This window comes from Sapajus apella, unplaced genomic scaffold (assembly GCF_009761245.1).
Source record: "Sapajus apella isolate SASKATOON/1434 unplaced genomic scaffold, GSC_monkey_1.0 scaffold128, whole genome shotgun sequence".
In the NCBI taxonomy this organism is placed as follows: Eukaryota; Metazoa; Chordata; class Mammalia; order Primates; family Cebidae; genus Sapajus; species Sapajus apella.
The window spans coordinates 120,938-133,119 of NW_022437068.1; the positions used below are offsets into that span (position 1 = coordinate 120,938).

At 45.6% G+C, this 12,182-nt stretch overlaps 1 protein-coding gene across 1 annotated transcript in view; it reads left to right on the forward strand.

Moving 5' to 3' along the window:
* SLC6A11 (solute carrier family 6 member 11) overlaps positions 1–12,182 on the forward strand; it is a 116,267-nt gene that overhangs the window by 44,983 nt on the left and 59,102 nt on the right. Inside the window, exon 6 of the mRNA XM_032262239.1 lies at positions 8,272–8,406. Coding sequence (XP_032118130.1) covers positions 8,272–8,406 — 135 coding nt within the window. The remainder of the gene's footprint in view (positions 1–8,271; positions 8,407–12,182) is intronic.

The following is a 12,182-nucleotide window of genomic DNA, read 5'->3' on the forward strand; positions in this document are numbered from 1 at the left end:
CACGCCAACCTACAAAGGAAGCTGGGTAATGTCCTTATTCTGGGCAGCCATGGGTTCTTTCAAAAATGAGGGTGTTGTTACAGCAGAAGAGGGAGAATAGATTCACAGTCTGTGCTGTGGTGGGGTGGGGACCACCTGCTGGGCTGCTCCCAGCTCCAGTCCTACCCCTCAACACCTTTCTCCTCTTCCTCGTCAACCCAGCCCAGGGACAGTACCCTGAAATCTGGATCCCACATGGGTCAGTGTTTTGTTAGATTATTTTAGGCCCTGTGCATGGGCTAATTTTCACAGCTAATGATACACCACTTGCCTTCCACAAAAAAGTATAACTTTAGCTCTTCATGGAAATACCACTGCATTGTTAAAATACCATTACTCCCTTGAAGAAATGCCACTGTTTTCTTGTGAAAACATGACTCTACCAATTTAGAATTTGGTTGCTTAAAGCAGAAAGTTTTCCCCTACATTTACTATTTCTGTTAGAATGTTCTAGAACAACACCTCCAACGGTGATAAAAATTGTGAGGAGGCCAGATGTGTCCAGGGTGGCCTTCCTTCTTTAGATTTATATTCTCTTAGCGTTTTATTCCCAAAGATAAATAGTATCTTCATGGAGGTTATGCCAGACTGTTAGTTGACTGCTACAGTGTTCTCTCCTGGGAATGCAGGTAATGGTCTCTAAAAATCCAAAGGGGAGAAAAACCCATCGATGTTTAAAAGAGTGATTGTCTAGGGATTGGATGTTCAGTGCCATGCTTTCTGGCCATATAGGATGGGCAGATGCACCCAAGAGACAGAAGCGAGACTGGCTGGAAGGGGATTGAGGGGAGGGGTGGGACTGCACAGTGCCCCCGCGCTGGGAGAGTGGGCGATGGATGATGACATGTCAGGCAAGCTGAGTGCTTGAGGTTAAAGACAGCCAGAGGAGCCAACAAGACAGCAGTACCTGGCCACACATGTGGCAGAGTGCAGCATGCGTGCTGGAGAGAGAAGACTTTTGAGCACTTCCAGCTCTGTGACCTAGAGCAAGCCACTCCTTTACCTAGGCTCGGAGGGATTTTTGTTTGCAAAGTGGGGAAAGAGCCTACTCAAGTGGTGTGAAAATCAGTTAGAGATATTGTGTGAGATATTTCTGGCACCCAGCAGGTGCTCAGTTAATAGCAGCATCTTCCAAGCCTCTGGGTAGCAGATTCACAGAAGGTTCAACCCAAATCTGTGTCAGGACCCTGGATAGCTCCAAGGAGTCCTGGTCCCGCAGTCAGGTCCCTGCTCTCTCAGTCAGCCACAAAGGACCAGAATATCCCCCCATATCACTGAAATCACCACGAGAACTGGTGATCCCTGTGGTGATTTCAGCGATAATCCATGAGCCCAGACTGCACAGCATCCAATTACAAAGTGAGACAGCTCTTCCCTTTTCATGTCCCTTAAGGTGAAAGGTACGCTGAGGTGCTGGTTTATCTTTAGCGCCTCTCTAGAACTTGCTTGTCTTGCTTTTGAACAAAGACGGCACACAGCTCAGACTCAGAGCCTTTGGCTAGAATTTAATCATATTTTATTTTTATCACATTTATTTTTTGTAGTACTTTCCATTTGCAGTAAGAGATCATAGTTTTCTGTTTATAGTGGTAATTCACAGTTTTCTCATTACATATATTTGTTTAATATGAGTGTACTAATATATAGAAAATATTAAATAATACAAAGGAGATACGTGTATATGGCCAAATAAAATACTAGGAAAATGCTGTGAATGATTGAAGTTTGGATTAGTCTATCCTTGCCTCTTTGTAGATGGTAAATGCTAGCTCAGAGAGGGTATGGAACTGGCCCCAGCTGCCCAGCACATTGGATCTTCTGACTCTGTGGTTCTAGGTTCTTGCCTCCACACCGCCCTGCTTTTTTGAATGCCTTTTGAACAACACTTGGCTTTCCAACTGACTCCATTATCCTGGAAAATTTAGGGAGGGGTGACCCTTCTACAATGTTTGTGGCATTCCAAATGATCAGACAATCTCTTTGCTCTGAAATAAGTGGCTGTATCCTGGAAGTAGGGGGAAACCACCCCCACAATCCCAGTATTGGGATGCAAATGAGCAATTAGCGTCAATTAAAACAGGATACAGTATAATTACCACCAATTGTGCTAACCTTTATATTCAGAAAGCCTTGACCTGTGAAATGGGAATTAAACAATAGTAAAAACTATTTCTTAACCAAGGGGTGTGTTTTGGGCAGTGATGGCTTCTTTCATGGGCTGAGGGTTCTGAACAGATTAGACTTTCTTTCCTCCACGCCCACCTATCTGGGTCTGGGCCACCACTGGTAGTGGCCAGGAACAGCCAGGCTTGATGGTACCTTGTCAGAGACCTTATTAGGCCCATCACCAAATGCTGCATAATTCAGCATAATGCCTGAACCCTGCTGTGGCCTCGTGCCTCTTCCAGACTAATTCTGGGGCCTCAGACATCTTGAAAGAAACACTTTGCCAGGAAGCACCTTGCCACCTGAACTGCCCTGCCTGACCTGGTCTGTCTTTTAAAGCCAAATCCTTTGTGATGTCCTTGTTTATAAACATGCCTCTGAAAATGCAATTCAATCTTCTGAATCCCATTTTATGTGGACCCAGCATCACATATAGATGCAGCACAAAGCAGTGTTCCTAATGACCTGCATCGTAACCTCACTTCCAGATCTCAGCCTGCTTACTTGTTCCTCTGTCCAACAAATATGTACTGAGCACACCTTACATGCTATACACTGTTCTGAGTGCTTTGGATACAGCAAGGAAAGTAAAAGATCAAACCCTTATCTTGCAGAAATCTTAAACTTACAAGGCAAGAAAACTGCTGATGGAGAGCAGCTTTGGGTGTTGGGAGGATGCTGGAATGACAGGGGTGATGAATGTGGGATGGGGTTCAGGGAGGACAGGGCCATTCATCCTCTCAGCAACATCAGGGCAGACAGTATGGTCTATGGGGCTACAAGGGTAGCTTCTGTAGTGAAACAGACATTTTAAATGAACCAATCTGAGCCTCGGCTTCCAGACCTTTAAGATACACAGGACATTGAGTTCTCAACTGGAGGGCAGGGCCCTAACTTGGAGCCTGTGGGGACTCAGACACACAGGAGGAACGTCTTGGGTGGCCAAGGACTGGGGATGGACACTGGACAAAGAGGCTCAGAAAAGGCAAGGAGGCCTAAGAGGCCTGGCACGTTCCCCAACAGCAGGGAACCTGGTAGTCTGGGGAAGGGAGGAGACTGGCCAAGTCACACGGCAAGGCTGGGCAGAGTCAGTACTGAAGCAAGATTTGATCACTGATTGAATGTGGGGGAAGCTGAGAAGAGAGGTGGGGCACACCTGAGTGACAACCTGGAGGCTCCTGGATATACCAGGAGGATATACCAGGCAGAGGGTATTGCCCTCTGCCTATTTCTACATCCTTGGCTAGTTCCACATCTTCCCTGCCTGTCCCAGACTCTGTCATTCCTGCTTATCGTTGGAGACCCAGCTCCACCCATGTTCAGAGACAGGAGAAGGCTGGATCCCTTCCCAGAGACCCTGAAAGCACCTTCCTAACCTGTGTCCATAGCCTCCTATTCCTGTGTGACTCTCCATGTGTGCTGTCATGATCCCAGGAGTTTCATTCCTAGATGCTCACGTGCCTAAATTACTTCCTCAAGAACAAGACCTGGTCTTACTATTCTGTTGACCTGCAGGAGAGTCTGAGAAAGCATAGATGAAACATGGACTAGACCAAGGGTAGCAGACAGATGGGTTTCATCCCAACTGATTATGGCAGGCTGCCTGGAGTGCTGTATAGAGGGTTCTGAGGCTGCATCCAGGCTTAGCTGCAAAGAACGCTGTGATCTATTAGTGATGTCTGGCAAGGCACAGGAGGGAAGAGTGGCAGTATGCATGTCATCTGTGTGCAATCTCTTGATGACAAGAATCTGTGTGGTTTTGACAGTGCGCAGCTGTTCTCAGAAAAAGTGAAAGATGATGTTCAGGTGTCTGGCATGGCCAAGGGTAGAAACAGATTAGAAATAGCTTTTCAAGAGCCACTTTTAAAAGTGGCTTTAAAAGAACTGCAGATACAGGCTGTCCTCTGCATTGAATTTCAACCTTCATACCACTCTCCGCTTGTGTGCCTTACATAATGATGCCCCTAAACCACCTTTTGTACCCTGACTCAAGGCTCTCAAACCTCAGCTTACAAATGATTTTTTCTGGGCTAATGCCTGCCAGCCAGTAGTTTCATTTTGGCAGCCTAACTCTTTGTCTGCACTGTGGTCTTTGGGCAATTCATTTGAGTATTTTATTTCCCTTATGGTTTTATAAAAGAAGTATAAAAATGAAGGTGTGGATACCAGTGGAGGGAATGTAGTTCTCCTAAATGTAGCGTAGAAGCAGAGCATCGATTCAGAACTCCAAACAATGGAATTGCTTCAAAGTTGTCATCAGCCATTTAACCATGTCACTGTAGTAATTGAGGAACAGTCTTCTGTACATGGTGCCTGGGCACAGTGAGGGTACATTTGGCAGGTCATAAGTGACCCTCTTAATGACACCCCAGTGGCTCAGTCCACTCAATATAGACTGGACATAGCATAACCAGCAAGTGTAGTCACATCAAAGTGGTCCCACAGGCGAAGGGCAAATTTTTATGATTTTTGAGTTGTTCTTATGTTTTACATGGTAATGTTCTTTTCCTTAAATTTTGTGAGCATTGAGAATTAAGATAACTGAGTTCCAAATATTATGTATTTAGAACAGGTCAGCTCTGTTCTAAATACATAACTGGACATTCTGAATAATTAATCTTCAGCCACACAATAGAAACAAAGGTGGAAATTACTAAACGAAAGCAATTTGTTATTAGCGTCAATCTGATGATCTATAGACTTAAGCTCGTTGGCTTGGGGGGGTGGTTATTTTGAAGGAAACAATCAAGAATGTATGAAATGCTGAAGATCTCTCACAGATGCTGTGTACAAAGCTAAGTGAAACTGGAGATTTTGTAGCACCTTTAGCTCTCTGCAGAAACCATCTAGGCTTATTGATTACTGGCATCTTATTTTTATTAATATTGATTGATGCTTTTTTATATTTGACTTGTAACTTTTCTGGATTGCATTATATAGGATAGCAAGGATTTTGTTGATTACGTGACATGTCAATTGAACTGATGGTTGATTTGGAAACAGGGATGCAGAAATCGGTGGTGCAGGGGCCATGAGTGGGCTGGGGAGGTCGCCATCATTGCAGAAGTGAGACATTGTCTGAATAAAATAATCCAGCCTTTCAGGGTGTGTCCACAGGACCCACTGTCACCAACGTTTGCTGGTTCTAATGTCCTATTTTTGAGGATTGGGTTTAAAAATTTCTGCTTTGGCGTTTACAAACTGAATTACTTTTCTGAAAGTCTCATCTCTAAAATGGGAAAATAGTACAGGGTTTGCATGGCTGTTGTGAGGGTTCCGTACATAGGTAGCCTGGTGGTTGAATGTGTGAACTTGGAGTCAGGCAGGACTTGCTGTGACCCCCATGTCTGGTTGCCTTTCATTCACTGGGCAATCCTATGCAAGTTATGAGTGACCTCTCTGACCTTTGTTATATGTAAAAAGAAGAGCATGAACGCTTGGCGTATGGAACTGCTAAGTAAATGCAGCCATTGTTATTATTATGTATAAAGGGCTGGGCATGGAGTGGGATGTTTTGTTCCCTTCTTCCTTCCATCCTCATTTTCTAAGTCCCGAATTTCTCATCATCCTTCATGGGTCAACACCTCCCTGGAGAAGCCCTCCTGGACTGCTCGTGTAGTGAGGGACTCACTCTGTGTTCTACCATTCTTTGTGCTCCCCTGATGACATGAAGCATGACCTCCTGTCTACAATATCTGTCTTTCCTACCAAGTGGAAGTTGCTTGATGCAGAAATTCCCCTCCTATGATTCAGTCTTCTTTTTACATTCCAGGACCTAGCTCAGTGCTTGGTACATGAGAGTGTTTGGGTGAGTGAGTGAGTAGGTGGATGAGCTGAGTGAGCAAAGGAATACATGAATGAACAAATGGGTGGAGGGCTGAAGCACTGGTCAAAGAAACCCTGGGTTGAACAGGAGCGAGAAGCTAACTTAGAGCTGGAGGCCCCAGCACAGATTCTTTATCTGGGAAACGAGTCTCTGAACCAAAGCGTGCATGCATATCTGCATCTGAGAACATTTTGAGGGAAGGTCCTTAGATTCTCAGAAGTGTCCCTGGACCCCAAATGTTGACAGGTTGCTGACCTGAACAGATGGAATAGGCAGGCCCCACCAAGAGGACAGAACCAAGTAATTGGAGGGGTGAATGTCACAAGAGAGAAAAATCAGAGCTGGCAGGACACAGAGTCCTGCAGGGACCTCAAATAAGGGGAGTGTCTGGCGCCACATGCAGCCCCTGGGACGGGAACTCCTGCAGGCCCTGTGGGTCTTGATCCCTCCTTGTAGGCAGCTCTTATGTGAGGAAGGTCAGAGGAGGTTTGTGTCTTTCACTGTCTCTATTCTTATTTAGAATCCACTAGCTAAAAGGGTCTCTCGGGTTCATTGGGTCCAATCACCTGCCTCCAAATAGACCAAGCCCGCATGGTTCCAAGCAGGCACTGGGTTTTTTTCTGCCCCAAAAGTTTTCTTCCCTTTCCCTCCCCTCTTCTCACCTTCATTATTTTATCCTGTCCTATCCTATCATATGCCATGCCATGCCATGCTATGGTATGCTCTGCTATGCTGTCCTATCCTATGCTATGTTATCCTATGCTCTGCTGTGCTATCCTATGCTCTGCTGTGCTATCCTATGCTATGCTATGCTGTCCTATCCTATGCTGTGCTATCCTATGCTATGCTATGCTGTCCTATCCTATGCTGTGTTATCCTATGCTCTGCTGTGCTATCCTATGCTCTGCTGTGCTATCCTGTGCTATACTATGCTATCCTATACTATGCTATGTTATCCTGTGCTATGTTATGCTATCCTATGCTATGCTGTGCTATCCTATGCTATGCTATGCTGTCCTATCCTATGCTGTGTTATCCTGTGCTCTGCTGTGCTATCCTATGCTCTGCTGTGCTATCCTATGCTATGCTATGCTGTCCTATCCTATGCTGTGTTATCCTATGCTCTGCTGTGCTCTCCTATGCTATGCTGTGCTATCCTGTGCTATACTATGCTATCTTATCCTATGCTATGCTATTTGATGTTACGCTATGTTATCCTATGCTGTGGATCCTGTGCCAAGCTATGCTATGCTATGCTATCCTATGTTATGCTACACTATGCTATCCTGTGCTATGCCATCCTATCCTAGCCTAGCCTATGTTAGCCTAGCCTATACTATCCTGTGCTATCCTAGTCTCTCCTTAGCTATGAATATTTGACTTTCAATAAGAGCTGTGGCTTTAAAGAATGTGGGTATTGGCCCAATAGTGAATTCTGAAGTGGATTTAGAAGATCATGACCAGCTTATTAAAAAGAGTATGATAGAAAATATCAGCATGTATCACACGTGTTATTTTGTAAAACTTTCTTTCCAGCTCTCTGTGTGCTGGACTGTGATATGTATTTCTTTCTGTGTGTTGTGGTCAAAAAAGTTCAAGCACCCTCTCAAGCACATCACAGGCACTCAGTAGATATCACCAAAAGACTTAGCCTTTGGTGAGGTATGAGGCAGGAGGACAGGCCATGCTAGGGGTGACTTCTTATTCCTGCACTAGGAAGCCCTTCTTTCCTTTACTCCATCTGTGGCCCACTCCTATCACTTCTGCTTCCTTTTCCTTTTTAATTTTATTTATTGCAGTAAGAGCACTTAACTTCAGATCTGCCCTCTTAACGTATTTGTGCATTGTTATTGACTGTAGGTGCAATGCTGTCCAGCAGGTCTCTAGAGCTGATGCATCTCACTAGTGAAACTTTACAACTCTTGATTAGTGATGCCCCATTTTCCCCCTCCCAGTTCCCCACAACTGCCATCCCACTCTTTGGTTCTATGAATTTGACCCTTTTCGGTCCCTTACATAAGTGGAGTCACACAGTATTTGTCCTTCTGTGACTGGCTGTACAGATGAATGGATCAAGCACATGTGGTCCATACACACAGGAGAATGCTCGTCAGCCTTGGGAGACAGGGGCCTGATGCAGCAAGCCACAACACGGATGCACCCAGCGGATGCTGTGCTGAGCGAAGTAAGCCTCTTGCTCTCACCCCCTTCCTGATTCTCTCCTCTCCTTCTGTGCACAGGTTGTGTATGTGACTGCAACATTCCCCTACATCATGCTGCTGATCCTTCTGATACGAGGGGTCACGTTGCCCGGGGCCTCGGAGGGCATCAAGTTCTACTTGTACCCTGATCTCTCCCGGCTCTCTGACCCGCAGGTAAGAGTTGTTTGCTCAATGTGCAGCGTCACCCACCACCAATGGGCAGCCTTCTGCAGAGCCCCTGCCACCGGCCACTGAGGTTCAACAGCTGGTTGAACAGTGGAAAGCCTGTGGACCCTTTTCCAGAATCATTTCAAAGGCATACATTTAATACGTATGAAATCAAATATTTTGAAATACCGTTACTGAAACATTTTTAAAAGGCAAATTTGTGACATGGTAATGGATGCACATTTTAAAACGAGGACGTTATATAGCCAGATCCAGCAGCAAGTCTGATGACTACTGTGATTTTAAAGCAGAAATGAGCATAAGTGACATTTCAAGATAGCTATACCATGATATGAAAATATCTGGAATTTCTATTGCTAACAGGACTGCGGTTTGTTGCCTGCATCCAAAATTGAAATGAATACTAAATTTCAGTTAGAAGTTAATAAAAAAAAATTTTTTTAATTTTCTACCCCAAATCACAGATCTCTGCAGTAGTGCAGCTCAGTGAGAGAAACTGGACTTTGTTTGTGATTGATTTTCTTTGTGGGAGTAGCTCATAGTAAAAAACAGTTGGAGAAATTGGCTAAGCTATCAGTTGTCTTTGGTAAGGCATTGACTGTTCTGAGTGGTGAGTGGTAGTTGTGCCTAAGCTTCTCTAAATGGGTACATGGTGGTGTGCCCTGGAGTACATTAAACAATTGAAAACAGAACATCTCATGAGCCTGGTGGCTCTCAACCTCAACTACATGTCAGAAGCTCTTGGGGAGCTTTTGAAAACCCTAATTCCCAGAGCACAACTCAGACCAATTAAAATAACTCTCTGGGTGTGGGTCGCAGGTCTCGGTATCTTTTAAAGCCCTCCCAGTCATTCTAATGTGTGAAATAACTTACTCAAAGACATTTGAGTGGGTGAGCAGGCACTCATTTTTCTATTAAAACACAGAACACATGGAATCAGCACGGTTTCCAAATAGAAAATGAGGCTTGCAAGAAATTTCAAGTCTGCAGTCTGTGGCTTCCAGCCTCCTCCTGTTAGGGGAGCTTGGAGAAAAGTGTTTGCTGGGGGATGGTTAGTGCAGCTCAGAGGCCCCTCATCATGGTGGGCGGAGTGGGAAGTGAGCTCATTTTTGTCTCAGTTTGCCATGCCTTGCAGGGCCTTGAGGCTCAGGACACCATCAGGCACCTGCATTGCATCCTGAATTGCAGGCAGAATCCCTGGGAAGAAGGAAATTAGCTTCAACTGTTGGCTTTGCCAGTTCCTGATCTCTGATGGCAGAGGCTCCCTTGAAGGAGCAGTTTTGGAGAACATATTCTGCAAACCACTGGTCTGTGTGTTTTTATGAGGTCCATGCATCCTGCCCTGATCCAAGACTGATTTCTCCTTCTCTCTTCTGCTTATGGGCTTCTTTTTTTTTCCTGGTAATCGTTCAAGAGCCAGAGTGTCACTCAGAGTTTCCAAATCTCGCCGATCATCCCAGTACCTTGGAACTGGTTAAAAATGCAGATTCCAGGCCCTACTCCTGGAGGTCCAGTTGCAGTGGATCTGTGATGGGACCTGGGCATCCATATTATTAAGAAGCCTCCGAGGTGATTCTGATGATCAAAAAAGTTTGGGAAAATCTAGTTGGCACCTACAACTTCAAAGTCCTGCACACGTGTGCTGCGTGCACGTGCAGACACACACACACACACACACACACAGAGAACATGAACAGAGGTGAGGCAGGCCAGGCCATTTACCACTCAAATATTCTGCCCTGAACATCCCGGTTTTCTACCATCTTCCTTTAAGGCACTGGCCACCAGCCACTAAGTAGTGGAGAGCAACTAGTCTGAGAGTTGGGACTTGAGCTCTCCTGGTTCTACCATGAAACCTGAGTGACCATGGACAAGTTCCTTCTCCCTTCCCTCTTTCTGGGCCTCAGTGGATTTGGAAAGCCCCAGCTTTTCCTTGAGGATGGGTTGGCAAACTATGGCCTTCAGATCACATCCAGCCCTCTGCCCATTTTTATAAATAATGTTTTATTGGAACCCAGCCTGTTATTTGTTTACGTACTGATGTCTATGACTATTCTAGCACTCAAAGGCAGAGTTGAGTAGTTGAGACAGAAACCCTATGGACTCCTGTATCAAGGGGTATCCCAAGATTACTACACATTTGGTAATTTAGAAGGACTCACAGGACACAGAAGCAGTTACACTCGTGGATGTGGTTTGTTTCCATCATCAGCAAGACAAAGACACTCACCAGGCAGAGTGTGGAGAAATCCACACACAGGCTTCTCACATTTCCTCCCTCCCTCCTCCCTGGAGCAGGTATGCAGACTGTGTTCCTTCCTCCAGCAAGGAAATGCGGCAGCATGTGTGCAGGGTTTAGAAGCCTGCCTGCGACGCAGAGTCCAGGCTTTTAGTGAGCGTGTTTTATTGACTGCGCAGGTACTCCCTGCCTGCATGATCAGCCACAACCCTCTGAAATCCAGACTCTCAGAGGAGACACAGATGTTCACCAGAAATCACACTGCCGTACAAATGGTCTAGGCAGACATTTTTTTTTTGGGATTCGGTGTTCCAGGCATACAAAACAACTGTGTCACTTAGTACCACAGGGAGCATCCTAAAAGCCCAATTCCCAGACACCAGACAAAAGCCAACACTACAATGGGCCCGACTGTGGAGTGACATTGGGCCTGCTCTCTTGACTCTTTCCTACAGGTCTGTAAAATCTCAAGTGTTTGCCACTTGGCCCTTTCCAGAAAAAGTTTGCTGATCATGCACTGGAGCACCCTCAGGGGCATGTGAGCAGGAGCTGATGGTCCCCACCCCATCTGATCCCCCCACTCCGTCCTTATTGCTCTCCACCTTTGCTGCCACCAGCCTAGTCCAGGCCACCACCATCTCCCACTTGAAAACTATAGTAACCCCCTAACTGGTTGTCCAGAAATGGAAATGGCTCCTTGACCATCTAGGCCACTCCCCACCCAGCAGCAGAGGGATCTTTATGAAATGTAAATCTGATGGGCACCTCTTTTGCTTAAATCCCTCCTGGCATTCCCTGTGGTTTCTGGAATAAGATCCAAATGGTGAGGCCCCCACCGTCCTCTGTGAGCTGCCTCCTGGTGGCATCCCCTACCACGCTCCCCCTCTTTCAGTTCATTCCAGGTATTGGCTGCTTCTGTGGGCCTCCAGTAGACATGGCCTTTCTCTGCTGGAAATCCTCTTTTTTTTTTTTTTGAGATAGAGTCTTGTTCTGGCACCTAGGCTGGAGTGCAGTGGCACAATCTCAGCTCACTGCAATCTCCACCTCCCAGGTTCAAGCGATTTTCCTGCTTCAGCCTCCTGGGTAGCTGGGATTACAGGTGTGCACCACCACACCTGGCTAATTTTTGTATTTTTTTTTTTTTAGTGGAGATGGGGTTTCACCATTTTGACCAGGCTGGTCTCGAACTCCTGACCTCATGATCCACCCACCTCTGCCTCCCAAAGTGCTGAGATTATAGGCATAAGCCACCACGTCCAGTATACTTATCCTTTAAGACTTAATTTAAACATCACTTCCTCAGGGAAGTCTCTTCCGACTGCCTACCACACACCACCCCCCAGTACCCCATACTTATTTTCCAAAGCACCTACATAGCCTATGTATTTACTGTAGAATATTAATATGTATATGTAAATGTGTGTGATCTTTATTTGTTCAATGTCCATGTACTTGTTGAACAGATTTTTCTGAGTGTCTACTCTGCATCAGAGATTATTGTAGGTATTGACAGTTTTCCACA